Raw genomic sequence first — 17,252 nt, 5'->3', positions numbered from 1 at the left:
GGTTGTACCGGGCGCGCGCCTCCCGCCCTTGGCCGAGGTCCAGTTTCAGTTTTACGGAATGCCGCCGCCGCCGCTGCTGCTTCTAACTCAGTGCCATGTAGGACTCTGTACATGCGTGAACTGCACCGCAGAGTCATGTTGATGCAGAAATCCCTCCCTGGCACAGTTTATTGTTTCTCTCCTTTTACTTTCCCTTCCGCCTGTTCCCTTTGGACGGACGCGAGTCCACGACAGAACCGCCCGCGACGGAGAAGAGGACAAACACCACCACCGCTACCACCCCCGCAATTGGCGGCACTATTTCGGGCTTTGACGTGACGGATGAGCCGGTGAGCGGGACGACGCTCTGAGGCGGCCGAACGGGAGCGGAGTCAGCGGAAGCTCCCCCTCGGGGGGAAGAAAGTTACGCCGAAGTGTTGGAAGCAGAACCGAGGTGTGTGTGGAGTCTAAAGTGTCTTTTTCCTGTCAGTCAGTCTGTCTGTCTCTAGGTGAGAGTGAGTGGGTTCGACTGGCGTCTGAGCGTCACTGTCCCGGCGGATATTTATTTCCCTTCTTCTGTCTTTTTTTTTTGCTCATTTGCAGCGGGCGCGCCCTTTCTGTGAAAGTCAGTGTGATATCCGAAACATGGTTGACAGTGCGAGCGTGAGAGAGTGAGTATTGTTTGCGTGTTCCTCTTTACACGGCTACACGCTGACAACACGTTGATGATCGCAACGCGTTTTTCTGACCGGACCCGGTAGTTGCGGCTCGCGCCGCTGTCTAGACTTCTCAGTTGGAGTTTCGTGCTTTATTGTGTTGTTACGCGTCGGTCTGTATGAGTCGCTCCCACGGCTGCCTCGTCATGTGTTTCCATTCACGCTGCTGTGGTGCTGACACACAGATCCGGATTTGTTCCGGTCATCGGTTCTCCATTAATCTGTCGAATCACTGTGTGTGTCTGATTTTGGATTCGCAGTACTATTTGCGTGTAAGATGTTTAGTTGCAGAGGTAATTAGACTAATTTATTTCCTTCCAACTTAATTATTATTGTTATTTTTTTTTTTTTTTAAATCAATCATTGAAAAATAATATTCCAGTGGCATTTTGAAGTTACAATCAGAAGTGCCATGGTTCCATGAACCCATGCTCTTGCTTAATTGATGTGCCATGTGACTGATAAGCTGACTTCTTAGAATGATGAGAAGTTGGAGCCCACGAAAATCACTTTCTGTGCACTTGGGTGAAGCCAAAGTTTTTAAATGATTGGATGATCACTCGTGTCGAACATGTGAAGACAGTGGTTGCAAATTACTGCAAATGATCATTCAGTACCGAGTTCTTCACTCTGAGCACTGTGTCAACTTTTGCAGAAATTTCTAATGGAATCTATTTTTTTCTTTAAACATTTATTTGAAAGGTATAAGTATAGTAATGAAAATATAAGTATTTTTGTAAATATGTTAGCAAATATGCTAATTTACATCTTCTGTCTGTGCCTTCTTTTTTTTTTTAACCAACTAAAAAAAAAAATCACAAAATCATAGTGACCAATTATTGTATTTATTTATTAGCCAAATGATATGTGCTTTTTATTCAGATTGCGTGAAAGTAGCAGCTTTGCGTCTTCTGACGCCTTCTGGGCCTTTTATTTTCAGCCCCACACGGCCATTTCTCCTATTTCCCATGAATGATTAAAAAAAAACAGAAAGAAAAAGCTTTACCCCGCAGCGACCTTTGACCCCAATCAGACACATGGACGGACTTATATCACCGCTGTTACTCAACGCTGGCCAAGATATTTGGTCAGCCCTGCTGCCGGGATGGCAACCGTATTGTTTTTTTTTGAAAGGTGAACGGCTCTTCAGCCGTGCAGGTCAAAGGAAGCTGAGTTGCCTGGGCTGACGTGTTCCTGGACCATCTGCCGCTGACGGCGCCTGTCAATGTTTAACCCCCCGCCGCTGTGCGAGTCATGGTTCGCCTCCCAAATTTTGGTGGAACGACTCTGAATGACGGGAGGAGGGCGGATCACGCGTGTTGTTGTGGTGGCGATACCCTTGAAAGTTTGCGCGCGTCAAACTTTTTTCCCAAGGACCCCAGATGAGATGGGTGAAGCGAGCCGCCTCTCTCGGGGGGGCTCTCACAGTCCTCCTGCAGGGCTTTATATAGCAGGCGAGCTCTCTTGTGTTTACACACTAATTCACTGCTAACTCCCCTCAAAGCCCGATCAGGAGCGCCGGACAGGCTGACATATCCCAGCACAATGGCCCTTTATGGAAAACCCGAGCCGCCCGACGGCCGCGTTAGCGACTTCCCGCTCCTTCCCTCTCCTCTCGACGTCTTCTTGACCTGCAAATCCTCCTGCAGCCCCAGAGTCACTTTCCACCGCTCTCTCTTCTCCTTCCGTCTCCTTCTCCGCCGCCCTCCTCCTCTTTCTCCCTCAGTCTTTGGGTCATATGACCGGCAGAAAGACCTTCAGGCTGAACAGATTTGATTGTGCAACATGGCTGCAGAAGGCTGTGTGCTCTTTCAGGGCCTAAAAAGTGCACAATCATTCCCGCTCTTTGCACACACAAACAACATTGAATTATTTATTTATTTTAGGGCTGTCAAACGAATGCAATTTTAAATCAAGGTTAATTTTTCCCATCGTTGACCTCGATGAATCACGTGATTTGATTTGATTTGATTTGCATGTTTACAATTCTGCTGTTTCTTTATTTCATTGCATATTAATGTAAATAAATTCTTAAATCTTGCGATTAAAATGCGATTAAATAAATAACGCGTTGCTTTGCCTTGTATTTAATTGCGATTAACGCGTTAATGCTGACAGCCCTGATTTATTTATTTTTGTCGGGGGGAGGGCGTTGCTGTTGTTGTGCACAGAATCTGAGTTGTTGCATGCGCCCCCACAGTCTCTGAACTGGAGCAGTTGCTGCTGCTGCTGCTGCACAGACGACTGCACCGTAGCCAACCGGGTGCAGCGGCAACTTCTCCCTTTCTTTCTCTCTCTCTCTCTCTCTCTCTCTCTCTCTCTCTCTCTCTTTTTGTTGCACGTTAGTTCCGCTTGGAGCCGCAGTGGCCAGCGCAGCTCTGGAATGCAGAAGTTTCCGTGCCTGTTGGAATATTGCTCTGCGCTTATTCAGCCGTGAAGAATGTTACTTCACAGCGTCGCCATTCCGTATTTAAACGCCGAGACGTGGAGCCTGAGTCGTCTCGCCAGACTTTTTGCTCCTTTTTTGCCGCACCTAGTGGTGCCCTGCCTTCCCTATACATGGTGCTTCAAGATTACGTTGTACATAGTGGCACTTTGATTTTAAATGCCGCCTTTATCTTACTTGTGTGTGTGTGTGTGTGACAAGTGTCACCAGAGTCTCTGTAGTGGTCAGCAGAAGTTTCAGTCTTGTGGAAACTGTTTCTGTTAGCTTTGACGCACCGTAATATCCGATCCCGCGATCCGGGACATCAGACACATCGTGTGACGCGGTTGCGTTACATTATTATTTGCCGCTGTTCTTTTCCCACATTGGAATGTCGCACTAGCTGCGTTTCCATGAGCCCTAGAATTGCGCAAAACCTAAATGTCGCAATAAAAAAACGGTAATTTAAACACGTAAACTTTGAAAAACCTCTCAAATATCGCTGAAACACCTCTCATGAGGTGTTTTTTCCGATGTATCGATTTAGAGGTATATTGTAAAAGTGTCATGGAAACACTTTTTCCCCACATTTCCGCATCACCAGACGGGACGTACGGGGTCACATGACCAGTTGACTTGACTGTGACAATGGCGAGTTATGTTTGGACGCGTAAGCCGCAATTCTCATAAAATCTCATCACACGAGAATCACGGCGTATGCGCTTTACACCATTGGAGTGGAGACACCTGCAAATCGCAATTGTATTTTGTCGAAATTTTAAAAAATATCGCTTTTATTTTGCGAAAAACTGTAATGGAAACGCAGCTGCGGAAGACTTTGACCCCCCGAAACTGAGACCCGTGGTCAGATTCATCAAAAGGCCCTGCCAAAAAAATTATTGTAGACCGATAATAGAAACATAAAAGTCATAGTCGCAAACCCCTCGAACCACCTTTAATCATTCGGAATTATAATTTCCCCAAAAGCCTTTTGGTCGGCAGGCTTGTGTGCGCAAGCATCCTGAGCCTGCATGCTTGTGCACACGGACCCCGGAGACGTAATCAGGAGCGCTGAGATAAGGAGTGTCGGCGAGAGCGATTGCTGATTTGGCCGCTCCGCTGCTACGTCAGCGGCAGTCAGACGGTGATAAATCGTAACGTCCGGCGTGTTGTTTTCTGCAATGCCCGCCGCCTCGGACAGGTTCCGCGATGTGACGCGTGCTTTTGTTCTTCCCGTCACTACGTTCACACTCAATATAGAGGCATTCTCGACTCATTTGTAAACCGATTGGCTTTAAATGGAGTGAGCGTGTCTCCAGTCGCTCCTGTGTGACTCACGTGCCGGCGCTCTCCTGTCCACATGCGGAAAGACGGAAGTTTTATCTTTTTCTTTCCTTTGGTTAAGAGATTATCGTCACTTGAAACCGCAGATCATTGTCGCCAATGGTTTATGTCCTCCGCTCTTCTTCTTCTGTTTTTTTTCCTGTCGGTTCTTCATGGTTCAAAGGTGAAGGTATCCAATTTCTGTCTCGCAAATATGTCACCATCAAAGTTGCTCAATTAAAATGTAATTTTCAAGACATCGAACTTAGTTTTTTTTTTAAGTATTTATGAGACAGCCCCATGATTTCCCCATGATGACACAGCAAACAATTGAATTGTCATATGTAACGTGGTTTTAAATGTTGTAGTAGCTTGAATTTGCCAACAGAAAAGATACGTTTTAATATCCAGGCACAATATAAAAAAAAACCGCAGTGCCCAGTGTGAATATATTTGAACATCCCTTTTACATTACAAATGCTGCCTGTTTCTATGTCGAGTCCTGCAAAACGTCTTCGCCTGGAAAGTCGAAGATGAACAAACAGAACTCTGCCTTCTGGGCCAAAGCTGTGGTCTGAAGCGGCGCAACTGAATTTAGCAGCGAGGAAGTGAAACCTTGGGTGTGTGACAATCACACATCCACACAGCAGGGGAGGAGGGAGGGAGGGAGGCAGGGAGGGAAGGAAGAAAGTCACATGTTTCATTCATGAGCGTTTTTACAACCAAAAAGGCTGCGCGAGGTCGTCACTGACGCTGTCTTCTCGTTCTCTTGATCCGCAGGGCGAGCGAGGGGGCCACGGCGCCCGGACGCGTCTGACTGACGCCTCCAACGCCGCACTTCCTCTTCTTCTTCTTCTTCTTCTTCTTCTACCTACTGCGGATCACTTCGCCGCCACAGCGGACATTAGGATCGCGTTCAGCTTGCCATCGGAGCCTCGGAGGAGGGTGACGAGGGGTGACCTTCGCTTATGGATGCGCCTGCCGCCGCCGCCGCCCGTCATGTGGGAGCCGGGGCGTGCGGCTGAGGGAGGAGTCTGGAAGTGTGTTTGTGCGGGGAGCCGTGTGAGTTCAGGACATTTCATGCCGGATTTCTGTCTGCGGTCGGCATGGCCAATGGATAGCGCCGCCGCACGGCCCGCGTCGCCCACTCCCAGGGGCGGAATTTGCGCATTTGATGGATTTCTACCGCCACTGGAGGAAAAATGGAGCAACCAAGGACCTCTGCTCGTTGGAACCTCGATGAAATAAGCACAAAAAAGAATTCCCCCCCCCCAAGTTGAAATCCAGACTCCGATGGGATAAAACCTAAAGGGAGTTCTTCAAACTCTTTAAGGCTGTAAAGACTAAACTTTTTTCGTTGCTGTTGTTTAACTCACTGGAACAGTCCGAGGTGTTCTGACTCCCAGAATGCATTGCCCTATGAGAAAGAGACGGCCCACGTGCGACTCGGATTTCTCGGCCATTGCGGTGCCGTCCATGCACGGGTCCGGCTACCTGGACTACACGGTGGAGACGCACGCCTCCCGCTGCCTGAAGGCCATGGAAGAGTTCAGGCGGCTGGGGATGCTGTGCGACCTGGTGCTGCGCGTCAGCCACAAGGACAAGACGGCCGCCTTTAAGGTGAGAACGCCTCACAACAGTGAGGCACACACAGCCTTCACCGTGTCGGACACAAACGTGTCAAGTCACGACGGTACAGCCGAAAACACGTCGTCTGAAACAGGTTCTGTTTTTCTCAAAAAATGAATTCAGTGTTTTTTGTTTTTTTTTGTGAGAATTTGCAAAACTTGTCCTGATGGCTGCATGCAATGTCTGGGTGTGTAACGTTTTGTTAAAAGGCCTGGTTGGGTTTGCAGTTTTGTTGGCAACACAGATTTCTGTAATACGCTTCATGTTGGGTCATGTAGTTGTGATTCAAGTTGTAATCTTTTAACGCGGTGACCTGTATACCACAAATTAAGCACAGGGCTTTAGCTTTAATATTCTGTAAAGATGCAGCTGACAGTCACGTCTTGCTGAAAACACCGCATTCGTTATCAACTTTTCTTTTCTTGGCTGATGAGCTGACATCACTGTCACCGGTCGCTGCTCACCGTCACTCACGCACACACGTGCGTCCACGCAGAAGTAATACGAACCTAACGCTTTTCAAAATAAAAGATAAAAATAAAATAAAAACACAGTTATATTACGTACACGGTGTACATATTTTTAAAGAGCCTACATGTTCTAACGCACAAAAGGCTAGACGTGACCCACGGGTTGTAATTTGCCCAAGTTCGCCTTAGAATGTCTGGTTTAATTGTCTTTGAACCAATAAGATGGAAGTGCAAGAAGACGTTCCAAGCGCTGGTGTTATGATGATGGATGTCAAAGGTCCCATGTCCTGACCTGTATTTCAGATAATCTTTTTATTCAGCACTTTAGCGCAGCAGCATCAGCTTTCTGTTTACATCCTCCCACTGAAACCCTCCACTTCAACTTCCTGTTAAAACTGCTGCTTCATTGGAACATTCCACACGTTTGCAAGGAGGTCACGAACAGATGGTACTTAGCTTGGTTTGTGGCAACACTATCGCTGTGCAGGCCGACCTGGAGAAGGTAGCGTTGCTCTTTGTGACATCGAAAAGAGATACTGGATTTTTCTTCACTTCTGGAGAGTTTGAAGAGGTATTACTGGCGGGGAGCACTGCTGAGTCATGTATCATGTATATGGGCCAGGACCTTTGAGCACGTTGCAATCCTCAACTCTTCCAAATACAATATATTCTCCGTTTTAGAGACAGGACAAATACAATGAAGACATTGATTTTACCAAACAAAATGTTCGACAACAACAGGATATTAAGAATGTACCAAAGGATTAGGGCCACAAGAAGGGAAAGAAGTTTTGTGGAAAATAGTCTACTTAAAAAAAGATGACATTTCGTTAATAAAGTTGAAACTTCGTAAATATTCAGCGCAAATAAAGTGGACATTTTGGGAATAAAGTGGAAATTTCCAGATTAATGATATGAATGGTGGTTTTACCCGGTTACTCACAGTTAAAAATAAACAAAAAAACAGGTGTATCCCACAAGGTTCACCCACAGTAATCAAGAAAGTGCCAAAAACGGAAGTACTCCACTAGATTTGCGTGCAGAATCTTTCAACTTTACTTCACATTTACGTAAATTGCAAAATTCACAAGATTTTGTCTTTTTTACGTCAACTTTATTCCCGACATTTCAACAGTCTTGAATTGGAAAAAAAAAAAAAAATCATGTCTTAATTTATATCTCTTCTTGTGGCCCTAATTCTCTTCTGTAAGAGGGAGACCTTTATTTATTGCACTGTGGGCAAATTTGCGTAGTTATAGCAGCATGTACAGTGCAAGGATGAAGAACTAAAGAGTGCAAAGAGTGAATTAAAAAGAAATAGATAATAAACAACAAGTATAACAGCGACCAGCTCTTAGACTAATAACCTAATATTAAAAAAGGCCGCTCAAGTTTCAGTAGTTTGACTTCACGGAGGCACATTCCACAACGAGCCGCCACCTTAGCTGAACCCCTCAGGCTGGTGGACACACCAGACCTGTCAGCATGATGCTGTGATATTTAGCGGCAGCATGTCAGCAGCAGGTCCCTGCGGAGCGAGGCCTCCCGGGGGCCTCCCGCAGGACTCCTCCGTTCTGTCCGAACAGCGGCCCCCGAGAGTTCAGTCGGTGAGGTCTGAGGAGGCCTCAGCAGCGTCTTCGACTCGCGGCTGAAGAGTTTCGGCAGGAAGCGTCACCTTCGCGCAGCCGTTGCTGTGAAGGGCGTGACGAGCAGTCGCAGCGGCCGCAGAGGTCGTTAATGGGAGGAAGCCGCTGTTTCCCCGCTGAAACATTGCCCCCAGAGCGTCGAGCTCACTCACCGCCCTCAGTGGACCTCAACCCCCTTTTGTAGTATTGTACGAATGTTTAGTGAGAGACATTTTTAAAGCTTATGTAAATTGTCAGGGTTGAAAAACGACCCATTTTGTCCCATTGAACACAATCAACTTTACTTCCAAACATAATTTACAGCATTGGCAACATTGTGTGAAGCTAGAAATAGTAATAATAACAATGATCATAGCTGTGCTATTTCAAATTTCTGGAGGACAGGAACATCAGTTCAGTTCAGAATACTTTATTAACCCTTGAAGGGAAATTCACTTTAGATAAAGGCTTTTTAACTTTCCAAAGCATTCTGAATACCCAGAACTTGGATTACCTTTAGGGCAGCGGTTCTCAACTGGTGGGTGGCGACCCAAAAGTGGGTCGCAGAGCTGTTTTCCTATGCAGTTTCCCTTTTAATATATCATTACTGGATTATGGCTTTCTGTTTTGTTGCACTATTTTTCTATTTCTCTCATAAATTTCAGTGTTGTGGAGTAAATTTGGGTCGCGACTTCATGATAAGGAAAAAACTGATAACCACTGCTATATGGTATCGCTTCATCTCCATTATTTCCTTCCCTGTACGTTCAGGGGGACGCCGGCCTCGCTCCCGCCGCCTGTTTTCTTTAGTATTTGTGCCTTTGCACGGCCTGACGAGTCTCAGAATCCCTTTCTTCGCTGTCTTCTCTCAGGAGAACAGGTTCAGGTAGGAGGGGTAATTAGGGCGGCTGTCACTAAACAAAGAATGTTTGCGAAGTTTGAGGCTAGGTTTTATTAGTGATGTTCTATTTGCAACCTGGGTGGAGAGGTGGGGAGGGAGGGGTAGACGCATCAAGCAGCTGAAACTGGGAAACGGGCACGTTTCTGATGTGCAACAGCCGTTGCACGATCAGCAGAGCAAAGGAAATAAGCCGAATGGTGTCTTGTTGCTGTTCCATTCTTTGTTCTGCCGCCCCCTTACTGTTTAAATATTATAATTTTGAAACGCTTTACTATAATAATATTTAACAATAATAATTGAATAGACTGTTTCAATATTAATGTATATTATTATAGTGTTGAAACTAGTGACGGAAAATGATCAATTAATTCATTAATCGTTAGTTGATTGATCTTCGATCGATTAACTATTCATTGATAAGCTGCGATTTTTCATGAGAACATAAATTTCACAATGAAAAACCTCTAAGGAACACATTTAACCCTTAAATAATCAAACATTTATCCTCTGACTTTAAGTTGACTTCTAATGGGTCACATTTCAACTTTTTTTAAAAAAAACAAAAAAGTTGTTTAAAAGTAACTTCTAAGTATATTATGACCATCACAGTATCTACAGGTGAATTGCTCTTTCCTGGTAGAATATTAACTACTGGTTTTAAAAATGTTCAATTAATTGCGACTAATTAAATTTAATCGTTTAAATTCTTAATCAATAATTAATCAATAATCCATTAATTGTTAACATCCCTTGTTGAAAGTGTTTATGATTACAATATTTAAATTGGTTATTCTAATAATATTTTATAATATTATGATATGAAATATTTCCAATGGTTGGTGTTTGGGTTGCTCTTCTTTCTGTTATGCCAAATTTCATTTTCAACACTGTTGCTTGTTCCCAGGTGCACAAGGTGGTGCTGGCCTCGTGCAGCCCCTACTTCAGAGCCATGTTCACCAGCAGCTTCAGGGAGTGCGGCGCGCCCGAGGTCACGCTGCGCGACGTCTGCCCGCAGGTGGTGGAGAGGCTTATAGACTTTGCCTACACCGCCCGCATCACGGTGGGGGAGAAGTGCGTGCTGCACCTCCTCCTGGCGGCCATGAGGTAAAAGAAAAGCCCAGCCGCCTGGAGCTGCTGCTGCTGCTGTTCGGTGGGTTCATTACAGTTTGTTTTTTTTCCTCCACGCAAGGTTCCAGTTCGAGGACGTGGCCAAGGCGTGCTGCGACTTCCTCATGAAGCACCTGGAGCCCGCCAACGTCGTCGGCATCGCCCGCTTCGCCGAGGAGATCGGCTGCACGGAGCTCAACCAGCACTGCCGGGAGTACATCAACACGCACTTCAGCGAGGTGAGGACGCAGGGCCGGCCGCGGGTTCGCTGGAACCTCAAGTACAAGGTCAATCAGTCGAATCTCTGAGCTCGTCAGAATATGACCGGACCCGATCGACGTTCTGTAAGGGGAAGAAGGAGGGAGCGACAAGCCAGGGTCTCACTGTGAAGCAGCCCAGGATGCTGCAGCAAGTTTGCGGCGTTCCTTCTAGAATTCTTCAGATTGTTCGTTACAAGTCATTATCAGTTTGAAAGTGACAAACGATATCACAGTTTTTTTGCGTTACATTCACCAAAATAACCTCGGAATGATGAGAAATGCCAGAATTGTTGTTAAGCATGTTTTTAAGTTCTTTGTAAATGTATTTCTTCGGGTGACTGGGCATATAATGTAAGATTCTTCTTCTTTCTGCTCCCTCTCATGTTTCATGTTTGTGTTTGTTTTAACTCAATGGATGAGTGAAATGGAGTGACGCAGTTCATCATAGAGCCAATATTAGTAACTGTGTTTTTTTGGGTTTTTTTCCAGATCGTCATCATCATCTGAGTTCAGACATGTAATAAGAAAAAAACAGAAGGTATAATCTCTGATATTCTCCTGTCTTCTCTCTACTGCTTTTGTCCTCCAGGTGACCAAGGAGGACGAGTTCTTCAGCCTCTCCCACTGTCAGCTGCTGGAGCTCATCAGCCAGGACAGCATCAAGGTGCTGTGCGAGTCCGAGGTGCGTGAGCAAATCTTTTACGTTTTACAACATGGAATCGAAACCGGAGCGGCCAACTCGTACCTGAGAGAAATTCCACGCACAACCGTGTCTCTCCTGCAGGTGTACAGGGCCTGCACAGACTGGGTCCGCTGGGACATGGAGGGTCGGGCCCAGTACCTTCATGCCCTCCTCAATGCTGTTCACATCTACGCTCTGCCTCCAAAGTTCCTGAAGAACCAGCTGCTGTCCTGTCCCATCTTGAGCAAGGTGAACCCTGCTGTTGCAAATGTCTTTTTTTTTTTTTTTTTTTTTTTTCCAGAGCCGCACGCTTTACACTCACCCGTCCTGTTTTCACGCGTGTGTCTTCCCCGCAGGCCAATTCCTGCAAGGACTTCCTGTCTAAGATCTTCCAGGATATGACTTTAAGGAAGCTGCCCCCAGCGCCCAACCGGGGGACTCAGCTCATCTACGTGGCCGGCGGGTAATGAAGCGCAGGAATGAAAGTGTTTGTCTCCAGGAACTTAGAATTCAATCTGGGAAATCTGGATGCTTGCCTTGCATTTAGTTCCCAAAAGACAAACAAGAGCGACAGTGTGTCAACACTTCAATGGGCGTCTGATACAAAGTGGGCTTTTATTTTAAAAGTCAAAGATGTATGAACAATACAATTCATAAGTTGACACTTGACTGTCTTCCCTCCTCCCAGTGGTAAACTTCTAGAAAATGCTTCAGTCTGCCGTCCAGTGGACGTGACTTGTTTGAGCACCTTTAAACAAGCCGCCTGTTTTTGTTTTTGTTTTTTTTTGCTTTTTTTTTTTTGTTCCACTGCCTTATAATAGAAGTTATTTAGTCAGTGTACCACAGTGGCTCTTGCTTTAGAACCCAGGTAGTTTCCATTTAAAGGCCCTGCTCTGCTCACACTCAGCCGTTTAGCAGCTCACGTCTGTTGCGTTTTTCTTGTGCACCTCCAAGTGTTTTTCCTCCCCAAAAGACTTTTCAGTGCGGTGTGGTGACAACGTCTCGGTGCGGCTGCCCTCTCACCTCCCTCTGGTCTCCTCTCAGATACCAGCAGCACTCACTGGCGCTGATGGAGGCCTACGATCCCAGTAGGAACATGTGGCTCAAACTGGCTGACATGGTCTCGCCGTGCAGCGGACTGGGAGCGTGCTCGCTGTTCGGACTCCTCTACACCGTAGGTGTAGCACAAATCCCATATTGTGCTTATTGTTTTTTTTATTTTATTTTAGATCTTTATTTTTCATTCCAAAACACCAGTGGAGCTGCCTCACGTTTCATTATCCCAGAAAAAAAAACCCTCAACATATCTCAAGGAAACGGCACGATTAGCCCTCCGTTTGCAGCCTCTTGCTGAAAATTGTTCAGTTTTAGCAAGAGGCTAAACACCCTCCATGTGTTTGGAAGTGGGACACATGCAAGGTCGGCAAATGTCCGGGGAGATGTTGTCCCTAACTTGGGTTTGGTGTCACTGCCCATTGTGACATCGCAGAGCGCTGATTTTCAAGCAGTTTTTGATATATTACGTGCTTTATGTGACGGGAATAAAGTGACAGAAGTATCAGAAATCGTTGGGAAAAAAAACATTTGTCAAGTGAACTGATCCACAGTATGGGGCCCTTTAAAGAGGTAATACATTACAGTAATGTAACATCCGTTTTTGCCACAAGCTAAAGCCAGAACCGTCCAACACTAATCATTTTCCCGCTCGTCACCATCTGCCTGAATGGACTCAGGTTTGTCTTGACAAGTTTAGGAGATCGGGCTAATCTCTCCTCTAATCCCCCCCCCTTCTCCTCCCCCCCTCTCCCCAATGGGTGAATCCAGGTTGGAGGCAGGAACCTGTCGCTCCAGGCGAGCGGCAGCACCAACGCGGAGTCCAGCGCCCTCTGCTGCTACAACCCCATGACCAACCAGTGGAGCCAGCGAGCGCCGCTCAACACCCCCCGAAACAGGGTCGGAGTGGCCGTGGTGGACGGCTGCATCTACGCCGTAGGCGGCTCCCAGGGCTCCGCCCACCACAACACGGTGGAGAGGTGAGACAGGTCGACCCATGAGTTACCGAACAGGAGGGAGGAGCAACTGTGACGACGCTCATCAGTTTGTCGAAAATCCAAAAATCCACAATGACATGATTCTTTACGTCTCTGAAGAAATTCTGCCTCCCATTCATCCTCCGTTTTCCCTCATCAAACTGATTCTGCTCAGCGTCACGAGAGCAACTCCGACTCATCGGGGGGGGGAAGGGGGCTCGCTTAAAATGAAACGCTAACCGCGGCGTCGAGTTGAAAGCCTCGCGCGGAAGCGTCTCTGAGGAGAGGAGAGCGTTTAAATTAACAACAGTCGACAGGAGAAAAAGAAAAAACGCTTCCCAAATGAGTCAGCGCATCGGGTTCGGCAGGGAGCCGCACTCGGCTAATTTGCAATGACGTGCCTTTTTTTTTTTTCCTTTTCTTTTTTTACATTTAATTTGCCATTAAAACGTACTCCCTCTGCGTGGAGCCAGTATCAGTTTACCAAAGGTCAGATTACAGCTTTTCGCACCGAGTTACGCAACATCAGCAGCCTCCTTATCAGCAGTTCACGCTTCGCAGACGTTTGCTGACGGCCGCTGACAGGGCGAAGCGCTTTGGTCGTTAACCTGCGTTTGAGTCGCCAGACTGTCTCATCGTAGCTCCCTTCATCTTTGTCATCAAGCCTGTAGGAGCTGTTTTTTTTTTGTGGGCCGTGTTGATTGGTGTTTATTTCCTCCTTTGCTCCCTCTGGGTCACGGTGACTTCTGGTTACTGTAACATGGGTGTGGTTGCATTCACTCTGTTTTATTTATTTTTTAATTTTAATGGCAGGTTTATCTCTAACCTTTTCTGTTGACTGACGCGTCACCTCTAGTGGGACTCCTTCAATTTCTAATAGAATGACATCTTCTATGTTTGTTTGCAAGTTGTCACTAAAACAGTAGGAGAAGAAAGAAACGGCAGTGGGAATGAATAAAAAAAAAAAAAGTGCCTTTTTTTTTGTAATTGACATTGTAATTATAATTATTGTAATTTTAATTGTGAAGCAACTAGACTCACTTCTTATGTGCAAATATATCACACATCCAAATCTAAAAGAAAAAAAAAAATTCAAATTCTGTCTGTCTAGATGACTGAATTTACTCGTTTACTGGATAAATCCCAAAAAATTTCAACTTTGCCTTCCTCATCCGCTCGTCTGCGGCGGCCAGACAAAGTTGGCAGCTTAACGGAATCTACTTAAAGCTGCTCGGCTAATCTAGACGGAGGAGGTTGCATCGCGCTCTGATCCATTTAAAAAGTGACCCAACGCATATGCCGGGTCATAAGCCTTTTTTTTTTTTTTCCCAATGACATCACTGTCTCATTCACTCATTTGTTACTCGTTAAGAGATGAAACCTTTGGCACTGCAGGTGGGACCCGGAGTCCAACCGATGGTCCTTCACCTGCCCCATGTCGGTGGCCCGTCTGGGCGCCGGCGTGGCAGCGTGCGGGGGGTTCCTGTACGTGGTGGGCGGCTACGACGGCCAGACCCGCTGGAACACCGCCGAGAGATACCAACCGGACACCAACACCTGGCACCAGCTGGCACCCATGAGCACCACGCGTAGTGGACTCGGTGAGGGGGAGGGGGAGGGAAGGGGAGGGGCGGTAAACGAAAGGTGCATCGTGCGCCAAATAAAGTGCAAAGAGGCATGTTGAGATTTCATTATTTACACAGTCTATCTGCTGCTGTATGCTGGGTTACAGGTCCAGTGTGTAGAATTTGGCTTGATTTATGACTTTTTAGATTGGTAAAAGCTTAACATACAGCCCACAAATGCATTAATAAAAGTGGATACTCACAGTACAATAACAGTGATTTGGTTTTCCTACCCTCAGAACGATTCTTAAATGCGTATAATAATACACAAGGGTCTTGCTCCGTTAGCTAACACCATATTTCTCAGGAAGCCTGGTGTGGACAATCCAGCCCACCTGACAGCGCATTTCATATTTAGGGTTAACGCTCCCGTCCTCAAATAAACCAAAGAAGAAAATGGGGGACAAGGTATGCAGGTTTGTGCTTGCAGGCCACTGTAGTTCACTGGCAAGCTCAGGAGAGGGAGGGTACAGAGTCCCTAATAGGACCGAAGTGAAAGAGCGCTGCCATCTAAAATATAACCACGTGGTGTCGATGTTTCTTCGTAAAAAAAATCCCCAAATATTACACACATAATCTTAAAGTCCTCTCTCCCCTGTCGGCAGGTCTGGTCTGTTTGAACTCGTGCCTGTACGCCATCGGAGGCTACGACGGCCAGAGCCAGCTGTGCTCCGTGGAGCGCTACAACATAGCCAGGAACGTGTGGGAGGCCCGCGCCCCCATGCACCACTGTCGCAGCGCGCACGGAGTCACCGTCTACCAGGGGCGCATCTTTGTCCTGGGTCAGTCACTGAGAAGCACGCAACGTCGCCCGCCTTTGCGCCTGTCCATCTTGGAAAACCTCTGAGAGAAGGCGTTTCCCACCGGTCGTGCAGTTTTTCTCTGTGTATCCTGTGGATTGCTGGTCAAGTCTATCGATAGTCCGGTCCAGGCAATAAAAGTCAGAATAGTGGGACGTTCATGTAAAACAGGTGCAAGAACAGTAGGAGGCTGATTCCAAGGCGTTCTAAATGTTCTAAGAGGATATAGGTCCTTTACATTCACAGTGCTCTGCAGTGAGTTCCAAGCAGCGGATGCAGAATGCATCAATGAGTCGGGACCGACGGCCTGTCTTATGGTCCCGTCTTAGGTTAGATGGCGCCCTCTAGTGGAGATTAAAACCTTTTCCGCCTTTTTGTCCGAATTGAGTTTGCCCCACGTGCGTTGGGGAAATGATGGAGTGAATAATAGTGTCCGTTTTTTGTGGCGTGATTTTTTTATTTTTTTTCATTGAGTGAAACGCTGTCGCAAACAATCGACCACATTATTGCATGTAAACAGTGGGGGGGGGGGGGGGGGGGGGGGGGCGCTTCTCCTGAATAATCAATACGGAACAAAATCATATAATAAGAATCACGTTTATTATCCCACAATGGGGAAACTGCAGTAAAAAAAAAAAAAAAAAAATCTATTATGAGGCATTTGAATTTCATAAAATACAAATATTTTCAATACTGTGCTTTCCCTAAGTGTGTGAGGTAGTGCTGTAATTGTTGCAATGCTGTGTTGTACGGTCTGATGGCTGTGGGGAGGAATATCTAATGTCAGTGCTGTGTCTCGGTGTGTGTGTTTTTGTGTGTGTGCGCGCGTGCGTGTGCAGGTGGCTTCAACCAGCAGGGCTTCCTGTCCAGTATCGAGTGTTACTGTCCGGAGAGAAACGAGTGGACGCGCGTGTCAGACATGCCCGCCGGACGCAGCGGGATGGGCGTCGCTGTTACAATGGAGCCGTGTCCAGGCAGCCTGGCCGAGGCCGAGGCCGAGCAGGAGGAGGGCGGAGCCACGTAGGGACGGCGCTGAAGTCCAGCCTGGAGTGTTGCTGCTGGTTGGGGTGTTGGTCGTAGTGGTGGTGGTGGTGGTCTTAGAGAGAGGACTTTAACCAACAAAGACCAAACCGACAAGGCACAAACGTCATTCCACGGAGAGGAAGCACGAGGTGCGCGTCATAAACAGCAAAAACGACGACACACAGAAAACACGGTAGCATCACAGAGACCTCGCTATAAACAAGGTGCTACTGAATCATTCTGAATGATGACGCTATTTAACGAAATTTCACTGCTGTTTGGTTCTTGTTTTGTTTGTTTTTTTTAAAGAAAATCTGTCAGTATTGAATTTTATTGTAAATTTATAACAGCCATAAGTGCCCTAATTTCTCTTTTGTATGTATTGTTTGTATCTCTACCTCTGACTGTGTGGAATGAGCACTTTGCTTGTGTGTTCTTGTTTGGTTTTTGTTTGGTTTTTTTTTGTTGTTTGCCGAAATAGCTCCGCCATTTGTGCACCTTCGCCGTGTTTGGCTGCGTTTCTGACAATAAACTGAATCAAGTGATGAAGGACCCGGCGCAGGATGCAGGATTTCTCACCGCAGGGGTTAAAAAAAAAAAAAGAAAGAAAGAAAGAAAAAGTGCTCCGGTCAGGCTCGTGCGGTTCCGCCGTCCTCC

The 17,252-nt window shown here is 46.6% G+C and overlaps 1 protein-coding gene across 2 annotated transcripts; it reads left to right on the top strand.

The window, feature by feature from the left end:
* The first annotated feature begins 56 nt into the window (after positions 1-56).
* keap1a (kelch-like ECH-associated protein 1a) lies at positions 57-17,148 on the top strand. Of its 2 annotated transcripts, none has more exons than XM_076017770.1 (12): positions 57-433; positions 5,224-6,063; positions 9,973-10,172; positions 10,258-10,414; positions 11,025-11,117; positions 11,220-11,366; positions 11,474-11,580; positions 12,162-12,291; positions 12,942-13,150; positions 14,543-14,748; positions 15,378-15,554; positions 16,412-17,148. In XM_076017770.1, exons 2-12 carry the CDS (start codon positions 5,851-5,853, stop codon positions 16,594-16,596), a joined length of 1,824 nt encoding a protein of 607 aa, XP_075873885.1. In that variant the 5' UTR covers positions 57-433; positions 5,224-5,850; the 3' UTR covers positions 16,597-17,148. The 2 variants fall into 2 exon arrangements, with proteins under 2 accessions (XP_075873885.1, XP_075873886.1); XM_076017771.1 differs by having other exon boundaries at positions 57-488.
* The last annotated feature ends 104 nt before the right edge of the window (positions 17,149-17,252 follow it).

The sequence above is a fragment of the Nelusetta ayraudi genome, unplaced genomic scaffold, assembly GCF_046127955.1.
Source record: "Nelusetta ayraudi isolate G7.1 ecotype Tasmania unplaced genomic scaffold, CSIRO-AGI_Nayr_v1 ptg000007l, whole genome shotgun sequence".
NCBI lineage: Eukaryota > Metazoa > Chordata > Actinopteri > Tetraodontiformes > Monacanthidae > Nelusetta > Nelusetta ayraudi.
This window is presented reverse-complemented; position numbering and strand designations above follow the sequence as displayed.